Below are 26,794 nucleotides of genomic sequence, written 5' to 3' on the forward strand. Positions count from 1 at the left end.
AGCATCCTGTTCAGGGACAGATACAGTTCTAGGAGGCAGGATTTAGCTTCTGATAGCTCTGTAGCTCTAGCAGGTGAGTTCCAGGCTCAGTGTTTGTCCTTCTATCCAGTCTGCCTACTGTGCAGGACATCAAAGCCCCAGCAGAAGGTATACAGTTATTGCAAGTTGGAAGCTGAAAGCAGTGGCTTGCATACAAAGGGCAGGTAAGGACTGGATGCTTAGAACAGTGTCACAGACTAAATTATATGCTCTAACTCTACAGCTGATAATGCAGTACATAGTACCAGACTTTTGAAAAGCAGCAACATTGAGATTGCTATTTTAGTTTTGTTGCATGTGATCTATCCAGGTAAGGAATACCCACACTGCCCACAAACTATAACAGCACAATAATTAGAAAACTGTGTTTAAGAGAATTATTTATCTTGTTTCTTATCCAGCATTCCAGTATAGCATATCAGTCACGAGTTTATTGGATTATTTTTTGTTTGAAATTGTTTTTTTCAGAAGCATCCAGACTGGCTTTTCGAATTACAGTATTTTTACTGAAGTTGTAAAATCGTGATACTCATCTTCTAGCCTGATTCTAAAAATGTACAAGAGATTAGGAACTCATGTTCCAAACTCTCATAAAGAAATTAATACATTTTACAGAAAAACCAAAGCATAAAGATGAAACATGCTGCTTCTGGAATTATTCTGTCCCCTATCTACTTCTTGTAGAAGTCTACAATGACAGCTAAGGAGAGAAAAATATCAGACCTACATGTGTAAGTGTGCCAAAGAGCTGGACGCCCCAGCTCAGATGGCTAGAATGTCAGGCATTTCCTCTGCTACACTATGTGACTGCATCTACTAGCCAGAGGTCAAAAGCAGATTTGAGTTTCCAGTTGCAGGGTTGGGTTTTTTTGTTTGTTTGAAAACACAGGAGTGTTTTCTTTGCCCTTCTGAAGTTCTATGCTAGTGCCAAACATATTTAACATATTAGTGCATTCATCTATAGAAGCTGCAATTCTGGAATGTGTATCTGACAAGTCATTTAAATTCTAACACCTTAAATTATGTAGATTGGTTTGTCACTATGACAACAATTTTTACATGCCTCGAACAAAGTTGATCATACAAAAGTACTGTTTGTTCTCTCCTTAACTGAAGCTAAGAGTTAATGAAAGCTTTACCTCTTCTAGACAGAAAGGCAGAATTTACATCTTTTAATGTAAGTTGACATAACATATCTGATTCCAAATGAGCTATTTTATGTACATCATATAAGTTACTACATGAGTGAGAAAGGGAGTTTTCTTGCATTTGAACAGCAAGAATTTAAAGAAACACTTTGAATAAATAACACTTGAGGGAATCCAGAACAACAGCAAAGAACATGTGCAGGAATCCTGGAGGGGGTAGAGCTGTTACTCGTCACACTAAGGCTAAGAATGCCTTTGGCTAGTGGTTTGCCTTTTGGGTTTGAGGGTTTTTTTGGTTGTTTTTTGTTTTTTGTTTTTTTTTTTTGGGGGGGGTGGTGTTTTGTTCTGTTCGGGGTTTTTTGGGGGGTGGAGTGTTTGGGTTTTATTCTTTTTTGGGGGGGTGGGGGGCATGTTTTGGTGTTTTTGAGGTCATTCAACTTCGAGGCCAGCGCTTCACCTATGGAACACCCACCTTCAAGTATTTTTGTAGAGAAATCCTTTACCAGTAACTAAAAGCACAAATACGTGCCTAGAAATATATTGGCAGTGAGTAGAGAGATGCCCCAGCATTTGGAGCTGAGGCATTTTATTATAAAGCATGCACAGAGGGCACACACATCACGTACGCTCAGGTCCCACGCATAAGGATACTGGCCAGAGTACCATCTCACTGCAGCATCACTGGGAAAGGTGGAACTGAGTCCTGAAAACCCTACTTACAAATAAGTAGTTTCCATACCCTTAAACAGATGTTTGGACTTTCATTTACACCGTGAGCCGTACCCCTGCTAACAGTCTGGGGTAGGGTGAGAAATTATTCTCAGAGGTCTTTGTAAGCGGAGCTCGTAAAACAAAGTTTCATGCAGGGGGTTTTCCATGGGGCAAGAGTGTAATCAAGCAACACCTGCTCATATTGAACCTAGAAGGGCAGAGTAACAGGCAAACAGAAATAATAAGCTCTGAATAAAACCTCCTGCCTAGATCATTAAATCCGACTGCCAGTGACAGATTACATCTAGTCAGATTACAGCTAGACTGAAGCAGTCATGCCTACAGGAAAACCCAGAATGGTTTTGCACAGACACACACGCCTTTTTTAAAGAGAAAGGCAGATTATGGATTTGTCATGTAGCATCAGCCAGGCCTAATGCTACTAAATCAATAACGACTGATAATCTTGAGAAAAGGTTAGTAATGCAGAGTCCCCTTAAAAAACAGAAGTTATTCTGCCTAACCCCATGGGAAGATGAGAAATAGTTCGGCACACATCTGAAGATATTTGGATGTGATTTTTAATTGTTACAATAGTAATGCTGCTCTTCTCCAAAGGTGTACCTCCACCAAAAAAAAATAATCACACCCAGTAAATGTAGAAGGGCAGTTTTCTAGAGAGGTACCTCACACCTAGGCCTGATGAAATGTTCACTTGACACAGAAGGAAACTGCCATTTCTAGGAAATAAAACAGTCCCAGACTAAATATCCCATTCCCAAAGTTGCTGGAAGTGGATACCAACAATGGGATGAAGGAAGAACAACAGAAGCAGGCCAAGGCTTCCACTTGAAGTTATTCACAATGTACACTAAAACAGACTAAGCAATGGAACAAGTGGTGCAAGTGCTCAATGCACAACTCCACAATAGATCTAGGACAGTACCTGACTTACAATATTTTCCAGAGGTTATTACACTGGCATGTTTGATATACTACTTCTGAATGTGGAAGCAAACTAGAGACTTTTTACCTGCAGATCAGCACAACCGATGGCAGCAGTGCTGAGAGGAACCTTGGGTTGAAGATGATGGGGCAGGAGGTCAGCTAGACCCCAAAAGTTAAAACTCCCCTGCATTTACCAACACAGAAAATCCAACAGTGGAATGGCATGTCAAGCCCCATATTAGATAAGTTAATGCACAGAACACTAAATATTATTATAATTAAAAAAAACAAACCACAAAACTAAACTAAAACATTCTTGGTAGGGTAATGATTTTTATCTCAGTATTATCACAACTCTGTTGCAAATACAAATCTTTTTGTTTTCTTACAGTGCAAAAATTTTACATTTGCAAATTACTTCATAGGGATATCTTCTATTACTGTATTAATTAGCAAGTGCTTTTGTATATGGGGTAAGTGTTTCAACTAGCAGTGAATACAGATAAAAACAAACTCATACACATTTTTGTAATGTCTAAGTCAATACTTTCCAACTTAAATTCTTATGCATCTGAAAAGGGTATGGTTGGAACAGCTATACAAGTATTCTTGCTCTACTTAAAAGCTGCTGGGGCAAACCAAGCTTATTAAGCATCCTAGCTGCAACCTGTTCTGAAGTAGAGCCAATGGAAGTTTTCCAGAAACACTGCTCTTTCTCCTTTCCCTTCCCACCCCCTGCAAGGGATTATCCAGCTTCAGAGTTTCTCCAAAACCTAACTGGTTCAACGGATCTTGCTTCCACTCTATTCTCCATCCATCCATCTTAAAGACAAATATTTTGCTGTTAATGCTTCATTCTGTTGCACAGAAAAGTTAGTCTGATGCTGTGGAAGCTTCATAGTGTTTGTTCTATTTACAAAACAACAACAAGAATCTTCAAAATAATTCAAGGCCTAAATTTAGAGACAAAGAGCTAAAATAGTTTGTCACCATGCTATACAATAATTCAAAATTACAAAATGTTGTTATATCATTCTTTTACAGGGACAACTGAAGTATACTAAGGGTGATCAAACAAACAAGCCAATTTTATTTTCCTATAAGTTGTTCCTCATTATTTATAGAGACTTAACCATTGTATTAAAATTGCCATGTTGACCAGTATGTCACCAATACCACTATCACTGGATACATCCATCCAACACTCAGTTATCTGTCAGCATCAATGCTGCTTATATCCAAACAAGACTTGCCTTGTCAAAACAAGAGCTGTGACCCAGCACATCAAGTGCCACAGGAATATAGCTTCCTGCTAGTATGCAACATCAGCCTAATGTTTACACACCATTCAGTTTGAGATCTTTGCTCAGGTCTCTATCACCTGCAGAAAATTTTACTCCTTAAAATTAACACTGCATCTGGAAGTGTTCTGCTAAAAGTCACCTGCTCCATTTTCTCCCTCTTCCCCAACTTTAAAAGAAGTTCAGGTCAAGCGTTCACTAAAACCTGTAACTTGCCGCTGCAGTTAAGGTGGACATACTTCCAACACAGCCTACTTGCCAACATGGGAAAGAACATTTGGAAGGCACTGACATCATCAAAAGCAAGATCTTACCAGCTGTAAGATACCGGTCCTGTTCTTTTCCTTCTCTTATAGAGGCCCCAGGTACAGTAAGTCATCTTGGATTGCGTTTCAGATAAATGCAGGTAAGCATTTGAAACAGAAAAAGGCAAGAATACTCCTTTGTCTTTAGGATGCTTTTGTGACACAAGTCCTATCCTAAGGCCTGCAGTTAAAGTTATGCTTCTGTCCACAGCAGTCTCAGAAACGGCAACTTTGAAGGAAACTAAAGTGTCAAACTGAAGATCCAGTAACCTCTCCAGAAGCATTACACACCCAAGGGACTTGGATGTAGGAGGAGGAAAGGCAAAGGTGACATCTGTAGAGCAACTCACGTGAACAAGTGTAGCACACAAGGAAAATAGGCTCAGTTATTACACAGTAGAAACACATTTACATGAATTGGCAAGGAAAAATAGTAATGTAAAGATACAATATTAGTTACAATTGTAATTTCTGCAATACTAACACTTCCATTTTTTTTTAAACCAGCTGCTCAGTTCTGAGTTCTTTCTTCAATCTCCCCACTTAACAGTTTCTGCAATGCTGTTTTTCCCCCCATTAATAAAAGCAGCATTATTCATAATCTAATTAAGCCTAAAATAAGGTATCTAGCCACATCAGTACAGTAATCTGAAGGTCAGTTTTCCCTTTTAATACTTTTCTGAAACTTCTGCAGAGTTTTGTTACTGTTAGCTTGAAGTTTCACGGCACAGGTGTTCTCTGTGTGACAAATCTTAAAAACAGGACATGCCAAAAGAGCCAATATATGAGGAAAAGAGAGTACTTCCTTGATCAGGGACAGTTCTCTGAGGAGCTAGTCAGAAAAGTGACAAGTTCTGCAAATTTAACACCTTTTTGTGAAGGCAACTGCACTGCCAGAGGTGCCACTGCCACATGACCCTCTTATCAATTAATGGGCAAGTTCTCCTCCCTTTAAGTTTTTGGAAGATTTCTTTGTGTATTCAAGTTTATATCAGTATTCCTAATCTGCACTATTTCCACATCAAATGGTTTTTCATTCTGTGTCTACGCATTCAGAAACAAAGCCCGAAAGCTACACTGCTCTCTTCCTCTGTGTCTCATGAAATTTTGCCTTCAGATGCATTTACTTGGCTCTCACAAGCATGTTCAAGGGTAAAATCTGGACCTTTGCCACAATTGCATTCCTTATTGCAAATACATGCCAACCTTCAAAGTTCAGTTATTTGAGCAAAAACATATATTAATTGTTATGCAAAAGGAGTGGAAAATATATCAGATTAAGCACATCTGAAAGTATTTCACTCCCTTCCTTCCCTGATAATTCAGCAGCATAAAGCTGGATTTATTCTGTTCCAGTTTTTCAACATAGCTACAGTCATTAAGACCACACAAGTGAAGTTTAACACAAAATCAGACTTAACAACAACCAAACAAGCATTCAGAATAAAATTACCTTCTCATATTTGTTATTCCAGGACTGGTCTAACAGGTATTGCAACATTTGCCAGTATAAAGTTATTCAGTTACATGTAAAAATAGTGGAATGCAAGGAGTATGTTGCAATAAGCCAGCTTAATAGATACCAGTGACTTAAAAGGCCTTTTCCTTTCACCTATGAAGGACAGCAGTGAATAGCTTACAAAGGTGCAAGACAGGTAACCAAGAAGCAAGTCTTATTTTAAGGGTTTTCATAGCTTTGAATCAGCAGCAGGTTTTACATGCAGAGAGAAATGCAAGTGAAGGGTGTTCATGTACATAAATCACATCTTTCAACAAAAAAGGTACATATTTTATCCTTCACATATATTCTGAATAAAGACTGGGCTGAATTCCGACATGGAAAATGCTTATGCTTTTGTTAGAGTATGAAGTGATAAAGAAAGTTGATTGGTTTCTCCTCTTAGAGCTCAAGGGTACATTGAGAGAACTTGAGAGACACGCAAAAGCTCCACCTTTGCTATGGCTGGTGGCACTCATGCTCTCCATAGCCTCTGACCCGCAACTTCCCCCCACTTCCCAGAGGGAAGAGAAGATAGCTGTTCTAGCAGGTAACATTTTTAAGGAGTGAGTTATCATTCCAAAGACCTGCCGCTGCCTCTGAAGGGGGAAGGGTGCAAGGAACACTGCCTTCCCACAGGCAGCTCACAAGAGCTCAGATCCTGACCTGCTCTGGTAAAGGGGGATGAACAGGCTCAAGAACATCCTTAGGTTCCTGTCCTTTAAAGCTCTGCTGGCTATACGAACTGCTGTACAAGCCTAGCATAGAGGGAGAGAGAGAAAGATCCCAGAATTGGAACACAGTCTGAAATTACTGAGGCTGGGTCACTTCAGATACTGACTTCCTAGTGAGACTTCATACATGCTAGGCAAGATTTTGAGATAATTGGACTGGCACTAGACAACAGGTTTTCAATACTACCTACCAGTGCCCTACAAATGTATCTCGATGAAAAAAAAAATTACTTCCTCTTTCACTTCCCCCACCCCAATCCTCAGTGTCTCACACGAAGTCTGAAGAACTGATTCTTCTGTACCATCTACAGCTAATTCTCAGCAGATCATGACTGCAAGAATGAGTAGGTGCAGCTTATTAGACTTCTGCCTGTTATTGTGGCTCAGCAGACAGATGGCATCTCATCACTTTTCACCCTCTGGGCATATTTTCCACAGTCCACTCCAGCAGTCCAGGTTCAACCAAGCTGTCATCGTTAGCAGTCTCCTGAACAGAAACAAGCTTTCTAAGCTCAAGAACACAGGATTTCCTGAACCATATCAGAGCAGGCACTCATCAAGACAATAACCAAAAGCAAAAGCATTTTAAACAAACAAACAACCCCAACGCAGGAATCTTATTATTTAGGTATATGATAGCTTTACCAGACAGTTTCCTTCTAGCCCCAAATGTATGCATTTCCTCACATTAGGATGGTTCACAACCTCTGTATGAGAAGTCATTGATGCTTCATGAAGAGAAGCAGGGACACTAAGCCTGGTAATAGAGTTGGGAGACCCCTAAGGCATGAATGTGCTTTATGATGTATGATAATCTATTCAAGTAACAAGTCTTCAAACATTTGCAGTATGTCTACATGAGGATCAGTTAGAAGTTAGCTACCAATCCTTTCAAATGTATCCTATCCTACTATTTTCCAGGAAAACAAGGGCACAGGGTGGAGATGACAACTGCCTTCAGTACCTGTATTATTGAGGCCCCACATTAGCCTCTCAGTACTTTCTTGCAAATAGACATCAGCACCCCTACAGAAGTTACACAGGTTTGAGTGGAGGTTAAAACAGATGCTCCTCATTACAGGCTTTCCCAGCTCTGGGCTGAGTCAGACTTTGGGAGACAAAATAAAGAACATGGCTTTTGTGCCCTGTCAGTGACATCTAAGCAATGTGACATTAGAGCCCATGCAGCTTGATTTTGGGAAGGAAGGGCAGACAAAGTTGTCTATTTGCCTCATGTGGCTTGTTTAAGTGAACTGGGGTACAAACTATGAAATAGGGAGGCAAAGAAAGCAAGAAGAGAAGGCAGGGAAAGGTGAAGGTAGAAAGAAATATGAGGAGCCCAGGAAGGCAGGCAGACACAAGCCAATAGGGAAAGAAAGATCCTATATGAACCTAACAAGAGAAAACTTTGTTAGCTGAGTAAGCAAGCTAGAACTGACATCAAGCCCAGAAGGGAAGACCACACACAGCCTGAAAAGCTTAAGTATAAGACAATCTAAAAAAAAGATGACTAGGGAAGCACCTGAAAGGGAAGGTATGAGCACAGAAAGACAAGAAACCAAAGTACATGCAAAAGCCTTGACCCCTTAGCACATACACATTCATATCTGGAAATGGGACTCCAGATTTTAGCTCAACACTTGCTGTTTGCCAGGTCATATTTATGGAACAGATTCTACATCTGTAGGCAAAGGGAGCTTTCAGTGAGCCATACAGGCTGATAGAGCTGGCAGCTACAGCTAACACTATGCACAGGAGGTTCTGGTGCTAATGCATGGACTTATGTATACTTGGTAAGGCTGGGACAGCCTAACTACACCTTTCCTCCTCCTTTCAAGGAAGCAACAAAAATAATTCAACAAAAAATGAGGGTGGAGGGCGAGAGAAAAAAGGAAAATCCACAGAACTTGTTTTAATCAGAAGAAAGCCACACTGATCGAGCACCACTGGCCTCTGTAATACCCTTGCCTCAACGGCTCAGGAAACTGGAAGACAGGTCCTCAGTTAAATTAATTTATAAAGCCTGAGATAACTTGTCATAGCTATGCAACTTTAATGAAATTGCTCGAGCCAGAACTTATCTAGATGCCATCATATACTACTAATTTTCTAGGTTTAGTTGACAAATATTCTGTAAAGTTAAAAATCTATTTCAGCTGTGCTTTTAATAACAGTACTACCAAAATTAAAAAAAAAAAAAAAAAAGAAGAGTTCACTCTTCCTGATCACCTAATTAGAAGGGAAGCTACCTAACCCATTTTCCCCTCAGCTGGATGGGGTTAAGTATATTCCCTTGCCTCAGCTGTGTTATCGAAGTTCATCAACACATGAATGATACACATAACAAAAATCTTGCAGAGTGACACACTGAACAACACAAAACATTCTCAGTTGCCTAGTAAGTATCCTCACAGTAGAGGACTCATGGAAGCAGCTGCTTAGATGGCACTTTAATTTTTTGTCAGACACTCCAATTATGGTGTATCCTTCATTCAGGTGCTCAACTTACATCTTTTCAATTACACTGTGTATGTAATTATCCATATCAAGTGTGGTGAGGAAAGGGAAGTTGAACTACCCTGCCTTGGTCCCACTTTCCATGTCAGCAGATTCTATTAGAGTATTTCAAGATTTACATTACTAGTTTCAAATCTTCCTGCTATTATCTTTAACAGACAAGCCAAAAGAGTGAAGTTTACAGCAGTACTTTGGATTTCAGGAAAATATTAGACTTATTTAACGGATCTTATGAATCACCCCTTTTTACATGACACTACAAGAGTTAGCTTGCCTTGAAGAAACTAAAAGATTTCTCTATTTTAACACACTCAGTGAGGCCCTGGTTTGGATATTACCTAAGCCATTTTTCAGGTGGACCTTCCAAAGGGATAAATTCAACTTTTAGATTATAAACTTTGAAAGTCTGAAATACTCAAACAGCAAATATTGGCTCAGATACACCAAAGTGTCTATCCTATTTTACCTAGAGACTTGGCTTGCTTACCAAAGAGGGATTTGGCAAGCATAAGGGGAAAGAAGTTATTCTTTTCCATTAGCTTAGGTACAGGATGAAGCATACATTTTAATTACCAAAACAAGAAGTTATGCATTTAAAGAAACAACCTCCATAAGCAGTTACCGTTCAATTCCCAATCCTAGTTAGAGAAAGAAGGAATAAGCATTTACAGTGCAAAGCACAGTAGGCAGATTTGACTGACTACAGCTGTCAAATGCAGACAAATCAAAGCTATGCTATGACTTCTGCTTTTCTAATAGGAAATGTGGTTGGATTTAAGTTCAAACACTCCCCAGTGGTAGGGTTTGATAGTCTGAGGATGCAAATGCAAATTCGCGTTCTTATGAGTAAAAGCTAGACTGTTAATTAACGCTCAAGGTATAACTGCCAGATTTCTGGTATTTAAAGGTACCATTGTTTCATCACTTGCATCAACTATCCTTCCTATCTGTGAAGGATTAAAAATCAACAGGTCCTAAACTCTTCTACTGGTGCCCTATAGTCTGAGGCTTTGGAAGAATACCAGCCCCACTTCCCAAAATAAGTCATCAACAAACAAAGAAGAAAATTACACCTCTGAAAAACTGCACCACTGCTGTCATACCGGACAGTTTACATGTAGAATATTGTTACCTCATGACTAAGCTCAAAATGCTATTTTTTTAAAACGGGAATTTAGCCAAAACAGGAGGTTGCTGAAGGCAAGCTAATCAAAGAATCAACTTGCTTTAGCTATGCCTTTCCACAAACTAAGTCCATTTCTTCCAAGCCTGCAAAAAACAAAAAGGCATCCCACAGCAGGTTTTCTTCACAAGTTAAACACCTATTGGCATGACAATACATCATGAGTCTTGCTGAACTAGTAGACTTAATCACAAGGGATAAAAAAAAAAAAAGTTACGTAAGAACCCATATATACTATTGCCTACTACCACAGCAACGAACAAAAGGCCAAAGGTTGTGCCTCTCTTCCTAGACCTAAAAACAAGAAAAACCCACACAAAGCACTCATATGCCTTTAGTGACCACCATAATGACCGATGAAAATGAACATGTTTCCACCAACTACATTTTTCTCACAAGTTAAAGCCCTTAGCTTAAAGTTTTCTTATCATAAAAGGAATGACAGATGACATCAGATCATACATCCTTAACTCAAAGATAGTAACTTTAAATATTGTTAGTAGCTTTATAAATACATTTACTTTTACAATATGACTTTAAACATTAGTGGTGTGAACCTGCTTAATTAGTCTGCTTTAAGCCAATCAGCTTTTGTATGTTCCTGGACACTCTGGAAAATAAACAGTAATTACAGCTTCATAGACAGAGCCCGAGATCAAACCTTTGACAGCTGTTCAAAACAATCCTAGAAATACACCATGGGAATTTAATTCCAGCTGAGTATTTTTGACCCGACTCATTTCCAGTTCAGCCATAAGCAACAAAAAAGCCCCCCCAACAAATCCAAACATAACCCATCATGTATGTGTGCAGAAGCATAAACGTATGGCCTAATGCAAGTCTAACCAAAGGAACAGACACTGAAAAATATGAGCACTAAAGTAATGCTATACTACGTAAACAAAGAAAATAGCAATTCATGCATTCATATAAGAAAAGATAAAAGTATAATCAACAACTAGTCCTCTTATTATGCCTTTGCTATTAAAATCCACTGTGTGTATTCATGGTTCAGTCACATCAATACATCTAAAGAGTCTTCCACACGGCTTTACAGCTAAAGATACGCAAAGGTAGCTACCACAAACTGAACAGAATGGTTTTGGTCTCTAAAATCTGCAAATGCCGTAACACACTCAAATAGTATTAGTTTCTTCCGTTCTTAAACCTACACACTTGGAAGGCCAAGCTTACCAAAGTCCTAACTTCCTTTAGAACATACAACTGTCTTCTGAAAAGTACAAGACCACAGGTATCTGGAACTACCCAAGTCATCCCAAAACATATTAAACTAGACCCTAGCTTTTAATCAAATCCACAGAAAAATACTAATCTGAATTACTGAAGACAAGCGCTTACCTTCAATCCTTTTTAAGGCAGACAGGCAAGTATCCCGGCTTGGAAATTCAAATGGATTATTACAGGTCCGAATGGTGTCACATTCGCATTTCCCGTTGATTATGTTACAACCTGTTATAAGGTTTTCATTGCACGGTTCAAATCCAAGAAGCTGATCATCATCCCAGTTTTCATCTAAAATAAACAAACAAACTCACTCACTATTGGATTTTGGCTGCAGTATATAAATTCAGCTGCTTTGGAGTTGGGTGCAATTTACTTCAAGTTCAACATAGTGCTTAACAAAAGACAACAGATTAAAAAAATAATGGATTAACCTGAACTGTGGGATTTGCCAAATACCATGTTTCGCAGCTGTTCTATTGCCCATTTTGCTACAGCTACTGGCATTGTTTATTTCCATCTGTATGAAGAACTATGATGTCTCAGGGAAATGCATAGCTGTAGTACAAATCAGTGCTATTCTATCTGAAATAACTTTTACAGATACTTGAAGTTATATTTATCATGGAAGTGAGAACATTGGACAGAATCTGCAGCTGTTATAGAAGTCAAAATTGAGTCAGAAGGAGAGCATTTTTAAACCCAATTAAAAAGACATCAAATAGCATTCACTCCACAGAGATAACTTTCTATTACAAAAATACTGCAAGACGCCAGGCCTTTGATTCTGTAGTATGACCAAAAGTGAGTTTTCCAGCACTTCTGGATTACCATCCATACTCTAGGAAAATTCCTCAAGCACATCATGCTCCTTGCTCTCAAGGGGTTGGGGGATTGTTGGGCCGGAATGAGTCTTTCCACTCACATAATTCTACTCCTCTTGAATCAGCCCCGTAAAACATGTTTAACTCATACTCCTACTGTATAACTGCCCATTTTCCTTTTAGAAGGGGACTACATGCAACATGATTTTTTTCCCCCCTGCAGGAAGCAAAAAATCCAGTCGATCCAGAGTTCCACTAGAATTGCCAGTCCTGTAAAATCTCAGCTTCCTTAGGTCAAGTGCACATAGGACACCATCCCACCAACTTGAAAGTTTAAGATACATGCGAACTGTTTGTCATTCAGCAGTCTGACACTCATTGCAGTCTGAAAACTGACAGTAAATAACAGTATGTACACACAGACATAGTGAGGTGGACATGTAAGTACTGTTTCCTCACAGAAATATGCAGAATATCTGCTAACCTGCATTTTTTCCTGTTTTTGGGGAAAAAACCCAACACACACATGGAAAGGGCTGTTTACCAGTTAAGTACTTCACATGATCTACAGCAAGTGTCACAGGATATTCTCACAGGTGTTTCTGCCTGTACAACCACTTGCTTTCTGTTATAAGTCAGCAAATTACCCTGCTGACAAAAAGCACTAAATAAACAAAGTCAATTTTAGACATGAAGGGAACCTTCACAGGGACCTCACAGCTCTTCTACTTCATAAAAATAGCAAAGGAAGAGTATTCATTGACCCCAGGAAGTAATTTTTTTTTTTATATATTAAAGTTAACCTATCACCCCATACAGCAACTGTATCCACAGAAGTCAAAGGAAGTGTAGAATTTCCTGAAGAGAAACTATTAAAATTCTTTCACGAGAAGATGTTGCTTCAGTAATGCTTGAGATGTTTTCATCATGAGGAGGCCAAGCATGGGGGGAGGGGGAACAAAAAAAACCCACAAAACCATGAGAATTTGGAGAACAATAATACATCCTGTTTTTGAGAAACCGGAATACAGCCTGGACAATTTGTATTTTACGAATCGCGGCAGTAATCCACGTAATGGCAAGAACAAAAGGGGCTCTAAGCATGCTCCAAGATTTAAGCGTTTCAAATCCTGTAACTGCAGGGACCACAGCCTCATCCAGATCAGTCTGCTTAACTATCTTAAGAAAACGGCTTGAATTGCTCCTCGTTTCTAACACACAGGCTCTCCTCCCCTGCCACTGGGCACAGGCCAGGAGCTTCGCCTGCCCTGGGGCCCACGTGGCAGCGCACCCTTGCCCCCAGCTCCCTGGAGCTGCTCTACCCACCAGCCTCCTGAGGCCAGCGCAGCGCAGACAGGTGGGGCACGCAGACAGCGATGACAGCACACTTGCATTTCCAGCACACCATTTCAGAGCATTTGTGAGTTTTTCCCCTGTAGTATTTCAACAGTAGATCTTTCCAAGGCTGACAGAGACATCAGCAGAGCCCCATTACACAAGAGCTGCGCGTCCTACATAAGGTGGGATCCACCTGGCATGGAAAGCCGAGACATCCTTTACTCATGGCAGAATCCACTGATGCAGATGCACCACATACTGTGGCACTACTCACAACATTATCTGATTTCCAGAGCAGATTAGTGTTTGATATCTCACCTGCCACCTCTCATTGCTGTTCAGATAGGAGCAGGAAACAAGGTACACAGGAAGCGCACGGCCCAATACTAGGTCCACCTAAAATCTTCAGTGCCACACCTCTCAATTAGATCAGTAGCCATTAAGAGGATGGAAGAGAAGAGAATGCCTCAGGAATACCTGCAGACTATACATCTAACATGCCGAGTCTTGAACAAGGTATTTTTCATTACTGTGAGTGAACACAAGTCATATTCAGACAGGAAGAATGCAAATCCAGTTCTAGCCTGGACATCTTTTACCAGACTGGTTTTCACACAATTTAATTTAGAAACAAGACTTCCATCAATGAAGGAGCAAACATTTAACAAGAAAAGAGTTTAGTAAATCAATGCAAAGTCCTGTGTGATCTTTCATGCAGACTTAAGACTACTTTTCCTAGCAGATTTTTTCCTTTTATGACCAGAAGTTCAAGTTCCTGTTAAATGAATACTGGTTTACCACTTCGGTTAAACCCTCAGAATTCACATCAGTATAGGCAGAACAAAATTCCTTGGAATGAAGGGTATAGCCACATGAAAGCACTCGCATGAGCTAAGGGGATGAATCCAGTGTCTCACTTCAATTCAATGCTTTAGTTACCTGATGTAAAGGCATCTAGTGCTCTGCTTGATGCAGATAAATGATGGTCCAGTACAACACGCTTGTTCCTTCAGAGGTCTGCAATATTTCAACTGATCATGGAAACATGTCTTGAACAAAGTGTCGGCTCTGTAAAGCATATAACCTAGCCTCTATTACTCCCAAAATCACCATGTCCTGCAGATTACTCCAAAAACCAAACTTTTACACACCAGCGATTTGGAGACCTGGGAGAGTTCATGAACAATTCCAGACTGTAGCACAAACGTTTTCCTGCTTGTTGTTTGACCTCCTCTATGCCTTCCTTTTCAGGAGCCTACACTTTCACATGCACCTCTCAGAAATCTGGACAATATGAAGGAAGAAACTGCGATATAGTTTGTGAATGCTTTACTTCCCTGTAAGCAGGGTTGACAAAACCCAAATGTAAGAATACAAGAGCCTCTCAAACACTAGTATGTGCATCCTACCCACTAGGTGACTTCTAGGACACTTAAATACAAAAAAAATGAAGTAGGCATTCAACACAAGTTTTTAGAAAGAATCCAGCTGAAGAGCAGCCCAAGCAAACTTAGTTTTCATCCAAACTGATCTTAGTTTAGCTGCAATTTCCGCCATCATATTTTGCTGGCATGATCAAGTAGGGGCAAAAAAAGGAAGGGGCCACTCTTCTTAGCAGGACTGAGTTGACAGTGGACTGTTATAGAGCCACTCAACTACCTTTTTCACACACACCTAGAAGCTGTTCAAATGCTCCCAGCAAGCCAGTGACTATAGCTTCAAAGTCACTCTTTCAAATAATTTCTATCTATAGAGTTCCTCACTTCTTCTAACTCATTAAGGCAAGTTCCCTTCTCAGACAATACAGTACTTTTGCATTTACTCAGACCAAAGTTAAGTTTCAGAAATAATACTTCTTAATTCTTCTATGTATGCTTTCATATCATAAGGAAGCCACGGGAGGGAAAGGACCACATTAATTCCAAACATTTGTCATTTTCTTCCATCATTCATATAATCACTTGCTTTCTGCAAAGCAAATGTTTCAGCTTGCTCACAATTCAAGTGCTGCTGTGGGTTACTGAACTCCCAAGTCCTGTCATAGCATGCATCTAAAGTAGGGAAGAGGATTAAGGCATTAAGAAGTTGAACAAGAGGTCCTTAAACAACAGGTCCAGTCTGGGAACAAGCATGAGAAATGTGTCTCTGGTAAGCAGCATTCCATCACTTCTTCCATGCTAAATCCGACATACTAGCACTCACAAAACAAGCACCACAACAGCGTGCAAGGCTTGATGCTCGCATTTGAAGCTGATCAGCTCTTCAGGTGAAGCTTCTTTTGTTTCCATAAAAACATACAACTATGAGAAATTAACTTGGAACTTTATTTTTGAAGTAGATGGTAGCTCGCTATAGTTGCATTTATCGTCCCCATATGCAAAGGATCGTCTCAAAACAGGTGCAAGTTAAAAAGTACATGGAAAGACCTTTTCAGAGACAACTCCTCCTTTGCTTAAGTTTCTGCTTTCCCTTCCTTCAAGTTCTCAATTCCTTCTGCCTGCCACAGAATTTCCTCTTTTGTGCCCCAACCCTCCTCTTCCTTTCTGGAATATTTCATTTAATGAATATCAGCTATTGTTTGGAAAACCATACACTATTTTCCTTCACTGTTTATAAAGATAATGCATCACCTCAAACCAGCAAGCAACATACTGGAATGGTCACTAAAGTATCACTGTTAAAAACTAATATACAGTCACTGCACCCACAAAAATCTTAAATTACAGTTGAGGGATGAGGGGGTAAATATAACTGGAGTGAACCGAGTGAAATCCCATAATTTACATTTAACTGCAGCATGTTACTCAGCTATTTGTGCCTTTTTCAGCACCCTGAGAACCTGTCTGTCATGCTTTAAAGAGCAGACACCATCAAATACATCACTGATCTGAAAGCGAAACAGTCAAAGTCACATCTTACAGACTCTTGCATCCTTTTAAATCCTGCATTTGAAGGAGGAGAGGGAACAGGTTTCACAGTGACACAGAAGTGATCCTCACTGAGGTTGGTACTGCCCTCTGGGAAGGCAGGGGGACCTTTCAGAAGCTTCTCCATCAAACCAGACCCAAGGTCTGAGCCCTGCCACACCAGCATACTGGTGTGCACAACAGCATTTTCACATCAGTGGTACTCATTAAGATGGTATGGGACTCTGAAAGGATTCTACAGACTTTCTAAAATAATAAAAAAAATAAAAAAGGAAATACTTCTTGCCAATAGGCTTTGGCTTCTCTTTGAACAGGAAAAAAGAATGATGGAAAGGAAATTCATGTTTTGGAGGAGCTGAACAATAGAAATGACTAATCATCACTAAAGAATGCTTGAAACCCAGCCCTAGACCTTGAAAAGCAGCAGAAGGGAAGGCTAGCCTTGAAGTGAGTTTGAGCTCATGTACTGGCTGCAATCCTCTCCCCTCTCACAACTTATTCCTTCAGTGAAGTCATAAATTGGGGACCAGAGCCGGCAGAAACTTTTATGGTAAGACACACAGCTGAGAGTTATGATAAAACAGTTTTTCTACCTTTTGAAAGGGTCCACTTTCCAAAATCAAATCTTCATGTGGAATGCACATCAGTACAAAAGTGCTTTGCAGCCTCCTGATAAAATTTCTAGTCACAGCTAGAAAGCAAAACCATATTTAGGTGCCTCAGGAAAACCGTACATGTAAGGCTTGTCTCAAATCTGACTGCCTGCTTTATCTTATTCAAAGAAAAGCATGTATCTCAGGTGATCAAATCCCCAATACAGCGAGAAAGATCTACTGCAGCAGCTCTGCATGTATCTCAAAGCAGTTATTTCATACTAAGGAATGCAGAAAGTATTTAAACAAACCAGCTTTCCACTCAATTATCAGAAACTCCAAAGAAGCCGGGGAAAGCAAGGAGAGAAATGAAAGCATTAAGTGAAGCATGTGACATGGACAACTGTTTCAAGTTTTAAAGTTTCTGTTGCCCACACTTTCTGCAATATTTCAGTTCTCTAGGTACAACCCCCCCCTTTTTTTTAAAAAAAGGGTTTTTTTGGGTGGTGGGGTTATTTTGTTTTGCCTTTTTTTTGTTTGTTGTTTAAGACTCACAGTTAGGGTCCCCCCCAACAAGACTGAACAATATTTCCAATAGCCTTCTGTCCCAAAGATGGTCTGGAGTGACAAATTGAGTTTTGAAGTCTGACCCCAAGACAATTAAACACCTGAAAAGAGACTTGTCAATAACTTATTTTAGTCTTATGACCACAACAACGTCTTGTTTATAAATAGTTGACTGGAAATATTACAGCGTCCCAGGGTTTGATTGGTCAGACACAGCCTCTGCCAGTACTCCCCTGATTAGAATGAGCATGGACCACAGCATTTCAGCCGCCCTACCAGATTTTTACCTCTAGCTCTAGAAAACACTTAAAAAAATGCTAAAGACTCAGGAAAGGTCCAAACCTTTGTACCAATTTTCCAGAGGAGGCTAAAATTCCAATTTTTTTTTCCCCAAGTTGCACAGCGTACCCACATGCTTCAGAAGCCTTCACGTACAGCAGCATGCATCAGCTTCACTGCAAACAAGCAGCTGGCTGGCAGCCTGCTGAAGCTGCTCAGCAGAAGCAGGCTGACAGGAGTAGGAAAAGTTTTACATATGACAAATTCTGGAACAGGGCTATGAATAAAGCAACTTATACCAAGAACAGTCCACACAATTAGAAGAAACCTGATATCCTAAACCTTTTGCCACTTTTCCCCCCGAAATCATTAACGCAGCATCACTGAACACCAGAATTATAGGATGTTTCAGAGGAATTACACCCCATTTCTTAGTCACAGAAGGCTACAGGAAAAACTCTACATACACTGGGTATAGAATTAGCATCAACGCTTTTTCCCTTTTCTAAAACATAACTTAAGAGATAGACATCAACTTGAGTCTTTCTATTATCAAAGCAGCACACGTTATGTTAGCACATGTAATACCATTAACAGTACAAGCCCAGCTTTTCATCACAGGCCATCAGTGAGGGGAGGAAGCACCTCCACATGCATACATCCAGCCCTTCTGTAAAAAATTCTGAACAGAGCACAACACAGGCTGTGGCAAAACTCTGAAGTTTAATTTGTTTCAAGGATAAGTGACCAAACAGAATGGGCTCTCTCAGATTCATAAACATTACACTTGCTAGACTTTTCATTAATTAAAAAACCAAAACCACTTGATACCTATCAGCATCAAGGTAGCTGGCTATATAAGGCTAAAAGTTTTGGGCGTGAGAACATGAAAATGGGTGCATACGTGTAAGCCAGTGCTTTTCCTCCTGTCTACAACCCCCATACTCTCCTGTGTTTTCTTGTTGAAAGACCTGCACACTCATGACCCACAAGGTGTTAATATGATTTGCAGATTCTGAAGTTAAGTACCCAGTATACCCAGTGAAAGCTGCTGGGGACCAAATATTGCCTCTGGTAAAGGTGTGAGCCGCTTCCATTCCTCTCAATACATTACTAAGGGCTTACTTCCTCCAAACATGGCCAAACTAGTCTGTTTAGACTAGAGCTCCCTCAGGGACCATCTTCTAATCTGTGTGCGTATGTGGAATTTAATCTAGATAGCCTTTATACAAAGTTATCTTCCCATCTTAGTTTATATTGGTTTCTCCATACACATAAGCTTTTTATGTCAGTATCAGTCATTTTCCAAATTGCATGCCTCCATACCAGAAGGCATAGTTAAAACATAATATTGTCAGACTACACAACTTGTGTCACCTGAAGTCTCAGGCAAAACCCTGAATTCACCGTTTTCAAGTTTACATTCCCTGTAGATTAAACACATTTGCAAATGAAAGCAGTTTACAAGTCACAAGAGACATCTAATAGTTCCCTTCTACAAAGTAGTTAATCCATTAAAATAAATAAATATTTGGTCCTGTTTGCAAGATGCTATGAACTTTACTCATGGAGATGAGGAATCCTTGAGGGGGGTGCAAAGGAAGGATAGGACGAGAAAGGCATTTTTGAACCATATTAACAGATTAATCATTGCATAATATGCCTGTCATTCAAATGACATTTTGGTTGACTAAGTACTATGCAAGAAGTTAAATTATGCAAGTATGCTTGAATCAGCTGGAGGGTATCTCAAACAGCAAACATGCCTAGGGGTGCAGAAATTAGTGACAAGTTTGAAGGTAGTTTAAGAAAAAAAAAAAAAATCTTTAAAAGCAGGATGATTTGGGGGAAGCTGATGAAATAACCATTTTCTACAGGGAAAAATTCACATCAGCAGAGGATGCTTGGCATACAGTCATGTGAGATCAAGTGGTATAAAAAAAAAAGAGTACAAATCTCAACCTCTGTTAAGAGGAAGTCATTCAGCCTATCCACAAGTAAGATTGCTAGTTTTAAACTAACTGTTTAACCACAACAGCAAAAACCTATAAACTCCTGCATCAATACCCCCCCTCATAACTGCTGGACTTTAAGTTCTTTTTTGTTGAAATATTGGAACCAAGTGATTTCTAAAATCGAAACATGATGCTCAGAGACAGAAAGAAAACTATTTCCAAGTCAAATAAGCACCTGATCTAATTCAGATTCCATGTCACACTCCAAGTTACATGCTTTTACTGATGTTGAGATTTCAGCATTGACATAAGTCAGAGTAGAAATAGCTTACAAATTATCCAGCCTATGTGTAAGAAGTCAGCGTGTGCCTAGCAAGCGTTTCCTGGGGTTGGGGGAAGGGGGACGTTACATATGGTCAAGACTAGCATATCAAAAACTGAACACTCGCCATCAAAGGATCACTTCTCATTTCAGTTTCACAAGTTCAGGTGGGTTTTTTTGACACCATGAATAATTTTTTCATTTTCTTCCCCGATAGTCTGGATTCCTGACAGTCTTTGAACCAAGTATTTTGACTGTCTTCATGCCAACAATCATTTGGTGCACCACTTAATTAGTATTAAGTCCCCAGCTAGATCATCAGTTCTAACACTTGATGTTAGTGGAGGAAGTTCTCTGTACACACGCACAACACACGGACATCAGAACTATTTGGACATCTCCCCAGCCATTCACTACATAGAGTAAGAAAAACAGTAAGTTAAGAAACCTGGGCAGCACTGTTCCAGTCAAACAGGTATAAACAACCAGCTTACCTACATGCAGCTTCTAAATCACTTGAACTTCAGTAGCTCGTACGCAAAGCAAAATACTGCCCGATCTTTAGGGGTCTGGTCTGCATCACAGGCAAGAAGCCAAGCATGTTGTATAGAAGTCCGCCTGGAGACAAAGCATCCCATTCCAGTCTTAGGGTCCATTGACCCATTAGATACAGAGTGCAGGGCCAAACACAGCTGAAAACAAGGTTCTCCCAAGGGTACTAGCTACAAAAGTTACAAGCAGCAGCACTACTTGTGATAAAAATACTGGTAAGCCTGTAAGAAGCTGTTCTTAATTCAGAAATGCAGAGGACAACTCCATTAGCATAGGTACAAACTAATGCCTGGACAAGAAGAGACCTTAGCTCTTCTCCTCACAGTTTTGAGGACAAAAAAAAAAAAGCTAATTGAAAAATTTCATTTCTTCCCATCAGCTCGTTTCACTGTGCTTTGGTTACATACAGTATACTGTGTCCTCGCATATCATACTCTGTTACAGGTTTCTAGGGGAGGACAGTTAGCTCACAGGAGGCTTAAACGTGTGTGTGATGAGGGGTGAACACCCAAGCTCTCCCCATTTGCCCCAACACAAAGTCAGACAGACAGTAACATTCCAAGCTCCCAAAAAGCTGCAGTTCAGTAGAAGAAACTAGGACTAGCCACAGTAGGGCAAGCTTCTACCACTGTCCTAAAGGATTAGCCCACATACTTCCAGATACTTGCCTAAAATCCGCTGCAGCAGCTTTCTCCCTGTCCCAAGGGAACCCTGGATCAGAAGCTATGCACTAGGCAGACAAGCCTCAGGTATTCAAGGCAAGCCTTATATTAGCTGCAGTATGCAAAAAGAATACAGCAATAACTGTAACCCCACCACCACCACAAAAAACCCAGGCCCACCAAAAACAAAACAAAAACCCCAAAGTAGTACATGCCATTGGTAAGCTACTGGAGCAGAATTACCTTATTGCAATGGCTACCCAGAGGCTAACTCAATTGAAGTATATTCTTAAAGGAACCTAAGGACACAGTAGAACTAGCAGTTTCATTAACTTTGCATTTCAAGTATATATCAAGTATATTTCAAGTACATATTATGTTTCCACTAAACAGTTTAAAATACTATCAGCTCATTTTCAGCATTATTTGACATAATAATGTTGTGCCTTAGAAGAGTTTAGCAAAGCAATCAAGGCTTCTTCATCTAAAAGCACCAGAAATTGGGGAAGTGTTGAAACAAAGGCAAGAAACATCAAAACAAATACCTTCACAGAGTAACAGGACTTCTCTGGCAGAGCTTTTCCAATTCCCCAGAAGGCAGCAGCCCTGCCCAGCTGGACTGCTGCAGAAGCCATGGCTAACGTGATTCTGGACAACTGCAGTCTAATTAGGGGGTGGCTCTAGGTCTACCTTCAAAGGCAGAAAGCAAGTGCAGTCCCTCATTTGAGCTCAACATTTCTGAGTGCTAAAAGTGTCTGGAAGGGGCTGTAGGCTCTCGACACCTCGCTGCATCAACCCAGCAGCATCCCTGTAAAGCCAACAGAGAGGCTGGAAGTGTTTAAACTCTCAAGGTTGCTCTTCAGGAGAAGTACCCACCTGCCCAGGGAAGGTGACCTCAGAATTATTCTTTACCAAGAATACAACTCCATTCAGGAAGGGCATTCACATACTTCAGGCTAATGCCACAAATGAAGCCTTAGAACTGCAAAAAGATGTGAATAGTTAAGGTGGCAAGATGAATGAGGCCTTCCTTCAGGTTTTAGAAGGATAAAGAAAAGAACCCAGAATCAGCAACAGATTTCATTAGTAAACACTGGTTTAAATGAAGACTACTCCGTTTCTAGTTTCAGAAAGAGACTCTACCAGTGACAGATGCCACAGAGACTTCTCCCTCAAGTGTTACAGGGTTAACAAGTTTTAGTATTTAATGCACTCTACATAAGTGAACAAACAAGGATTTTTACCTGCTGCAATTCCAGCTCTTAACATTTTCTCTAGCCTAGTATGTGTTGGTACTCGGACATAAGACACTGCTGAGGCTTCAGAGTGATTAAAAAAATATGCTTATAACAGTAGCCAGTAGGGGTCATTTCAGTGTAAAAAATTGCAGTGAAAGAAAAGGCTAGAGACAGGAAGGAGAGTAAAAACATCAATTTCTGTTCACAATTTCTATTCTGTCACTTCCATTTCCCCTCCCCTGAACTGGGGTAGGAAAGGGTTTACACTCCCAGTAGACAGGATTAGAAAAAAAAAAGGAGCCTTTATTCCGTTAATGGATAAAGGCATGGCTTAGTACTACTCAAACATCAGGCATCACCAGCCTAGCCTGCTGCACGTGTGTCTGTAAATTGCACAACCTTAGGTTACCACGGTCAAAAAAAATAGAGCTAATCAACCTCATTTTCATGATCAGAGGTAGTACATTAAGTCCCCTTTTTTCCTTGCTGCCACCCCTCGTGCACAACAGGCACCATGAAGAACAACACGTTACTTCTGTTGCTTAGAATGAGGCAGTTCCCTGACAATTCAGTAATAGGTATTCCAGGACTATTTATTAGGCTGACAGTTCAGCTCACTTGCTTTTCATTTACGAGAATGAAAATTAAATAGATAAGTTATCTCCCTGACTACTCCTATAGGGACAGCTGGAACTAGTTCCTAACCACAACACTAATTGAAATGCAATCTTGCCAACAAATGCTTCATACTATTTTCAACAGTAGATGGGACGTGTTACGAGTTGAACTACAGCAACGTACAGATTGCATCACTTCAAAGGAATGAAATGCTCCTAAACTGCCAGAGACATCCGTACTGCGATACAGTAAGGGAGGTGGAACGTTAAAGCATTTAATGACTGCAGGCTTTTAGTTCCTTTAACCAACGGCGGTTGGGGGGAAGCTGTTTAAGCCCAGCTTTTACTTGAAAACACACAAAAAGAGAAACTCATCCAAAACCAGGTAGGTTTAAAAAGTACCTTTTCTCTTTAAGAAACTTTCCCAATACAACTTAAAAATAATAACAAGAAGGAGAGACTACAGCAATGTACATATTCAGCAACACGGTCTCAACCAAGGTCTTGAGAAGTAGTTAAACAATTAAAAATGGTTCTAAACAACAGAGCTTTTAACCCTGGCGCTGCTCCTACCCAAGGAACAACCGCAGAGGCTGGTGGCATTGGTTCTAGTACAGGCAGGACATGCTGCCCCACTCTGCAATTTATTTGTAAGGGAGGCAACTGAAGTTGCAAACTAATAATGAGCACCAGGACGAAGGTCAGCTGCCCACTGACATTTACCAGTTTTAGCTCTCTCAAAACAGTGCATCATTTTAAATACAACGTTTTATGGATGGCAGGGGTTTTGTTTTTCCTTTTTTTTTTTTTTGGACAGATGCTGCCTCACCAGCTCTCCGGACTTTCTACTGCCCTCTACCCGCCGAGAGGAGACCGCCTCCCTCTCCTTTTCCAGAATTGTCGAAGCTCCCGCTCCGAGTCTCACATACATTTATACATATCCCAAACTACTGGTTATTTGTAATCTCTTTACAGCGCCATGTTTTCCCTCAACTTGGGGGAAAATGAGAGCTGGAGGAAGAAGACAAGAAGAGACTAAAAATTTGTCTTTGTTTTTTTGTTAAACTATATATATAATTAATCTGAGAGACTCTCACAGATACAAAATGTGAAGGGGGTGGGGTGGGGTGAAATTCTCTCGCATTTCGTACCAATTCATCACCTCACAAGCAGCCGGCAGGAAGCAGGAGTGACTTCGAGAGGAGTTCTGCCGTGGGGATTTCTCCCTCCCCCCGGATGCTCCAGCAGGGAAAGCGACATCCCTTATCATCATATACCGAGGCGGACAGGCGGGGAGATATTAAGTGACAGGAACAGGAAGGGAAACTTTACAACAGATGATCAGTCTTTGTGTTTCCTTACAGAGGAGGGAATCCGGAACAGGCATCATGTGTGCACGACTGACCTCCCCCGATTTCCATCTGCCAAGCCCTTCCCAAGCCCTTTATCGAGGAATTTTAGTTGGGCACCGGTCGTTGACATCAGCTATTAGCAAAACAGCTAAGCGCTACGGAAAGTGAGAAGTGGAAGAGGCTGAAAGTTTAGGCTAAGAAAATGAAGGGTAAAACTTTTAAGTAGGGGGGTTTGGGGAGGAAAGCTTAGAAGACACGCTCGCAGATGAGGCAGACGGGCGGCGGGGCTGGAAGGAGGGCGCCCCGGCACCTACGGCACCCGCCTTCCCGCCCCGCCGCCCGGCGGTACCCCCACCCCGGGGGAGGCAGGGAGAGATGGATGGTGTCCCGCCGCCTCTCACCTTCGCAGACGCCCACTTCGTACTCGGTGATGGAGTCCCCGTTGAGCGGCGGCCGGATGACACAGCGCAAGCCCCGGTCGCAAGCTCCGTGCAACCCGTAGACACCCCCGCAGCTCTCGTTGCGTTGCCGAGCGCACATGAAGCAGCAGCCGCAGATCCCCAGCACGATGCTACCAGGGCAGCTCTTCGGCTCTTCGCATTTCGACTCGTCGCAGGGTAAGCAGACGAGAGCCCGCGTCCCCGACTCGCCCAGCAGCAGGGCCAGCAGCAACAGCCACCCCGCCGCCGCCAGGTGCCAGCCGCCGTCCCCGCCCGGGCGCCTCCTCCCCGCCGAGACCGCTGCCAGGTACATCCCGGCCGCCGCAGCCCGGCCTGGGCCGGGGGGAGCCTCTCGGGAGCCCCCTCGCCGGGCGGCGGACCCCAGCGTGCTGCAGCTCCTTCCCGCCGCCCCCGCCTCCGGCCCCCCGAGGAAAGTTTCCTCTCGCGGCGGCGGCCGCTTCAGCCAAACTTCTCCTCCGAGCGGCGGCGGCTCCGCCCGCTGCCCCCTCCGGGAAGCGGCGTCCGTCAGTCCCTCGTCCCTCGCCCGCCGGCCCCGGGTCCCACGGCACCGTTCACACCGGCGGCGCGGCGCCCCGCGCTGCGAGCGAACGAGCCCCCGGGCGAGGCGGCGGCGGTGACTGGCTCTGCCCCGCTCGCTGCCCGAGTCCCGACTCGCCTGCTGCCTGCGACTCGCCCCGCTCCGAGTGCGCCCTCTGCCCTTCCCCCATTGGGCGGTGACCGCCTTCGCCCCGCCCCGACTGCCCGCTTACGCCTTCCCATTGGATGCCGCGCAGGCTGGCCCCTCCCTCTCCTGCTCCCGCCTCCCCCCCCCCCCCCCCCCCCGTAGCCTCAGATCCTGAGCCTGGGGAGAGACGCAGTGGAGGCGAGGCGCAGCCTGGGCCCCACGGCGGCCGCCGCCGCCGCCTCCCCCCGCCCCTCCCCTCCCCCGCCCGGGGTCCGAGCGGAGCGAGGCGGCGGCGCCAGACACCGGGGACGGCCCCGTTGGCGGCCCCGGGGGACACCTCTGCCTGCGGGGGACGCCGAGGGTGGGGAGACAGAGGGCCCCACGAGGGGCGCAGCCACCGCAGGGCGACGGCGGGGGAGTCGCCAAAGGGGTCTTGCGTCCCCGGCCGCGGCGGCGAGAGCCTTCTCCTTTTCCTCCGCCTGCCCTCCCCCCCCCGCCCCAAGGGGCGCGGGGCGCCGGGACGGGGGGCGGCTCAGCGCCCCCACAGCCTCTGCGCCACGGTGGGAAGAGCCGCCGGCTCCCCGCCCGTCCCGTTCCCGCAGCCGGGCCCCCGACCGGGTGCCCCGCGGGTGCGGGGCCGCGACTGACCCGCTCCGCCGGGGCGGGAGGGGGGGGTTGCGCCGTTGCACCGCAGGGCTGCCACCGCGCTGTAGCGGCGGAGCGCTGTCCCGGGCCGCCCCTCAGCCCGCTCGTAAACAAGCGGAGGTGCCGCGGCTCGCCCGGGGACCTCGGCGCCCGAGACCGGCCCCGGTGGTCT

General features: G+C 42.7%; 1 protein-coding gene across 2 annotated transcripts in view; it reads right to left on the reverse strand.

Moving 5' to 3' along the window:
- CRIM1 (cysteine rich transmembrane BMP regulator 1) overlaps positions 1 to 25,999 on the reverse strand; it is a 194,278-nt gene extending 168,279 nt beyond the window's left edge. The window contains exons 1-2 of one of the 2 annotated variants that reach the window (XM_075089306.1): positions 25,254 to 25,999; positions 11,744 to 11,917 (exon numbers count right to left, since the gene is read on the reverse strand). In XM_075089306.1, the coding sequence (XP_074945407.1) occupies positions 11,744 to 11,917; positions 25,254 to 25,605 (526 nt within the window). In that variant the 5' untranslated portion in view covers positions 25,606 to 25,999. The remainder of the gene's footprint in view (positions 1 to 11,743; positions 11,918 to 25,253) is intronic. The other variant, XM_075089307.1, reaches the window with a different exon arrangement.
- Positions 26,000 to 26,794: the final 795 nt, after the last annotated feature.

This window comes from Phalacrocorax aristotelis, chromosome 3 (genome assembly GCF_949628215.1).
Source record: "Phalacrocorax aristotelis chromosome 3, bGulAri2.1, whole genome shotgun sequence".
Lineage (NCBI taxonomy): Eukaryota > Metazoa > Chordata > Aves > Suliformes > Phalacrocoracidae > Phalacrocorax > Phalacrocorax aristotelis.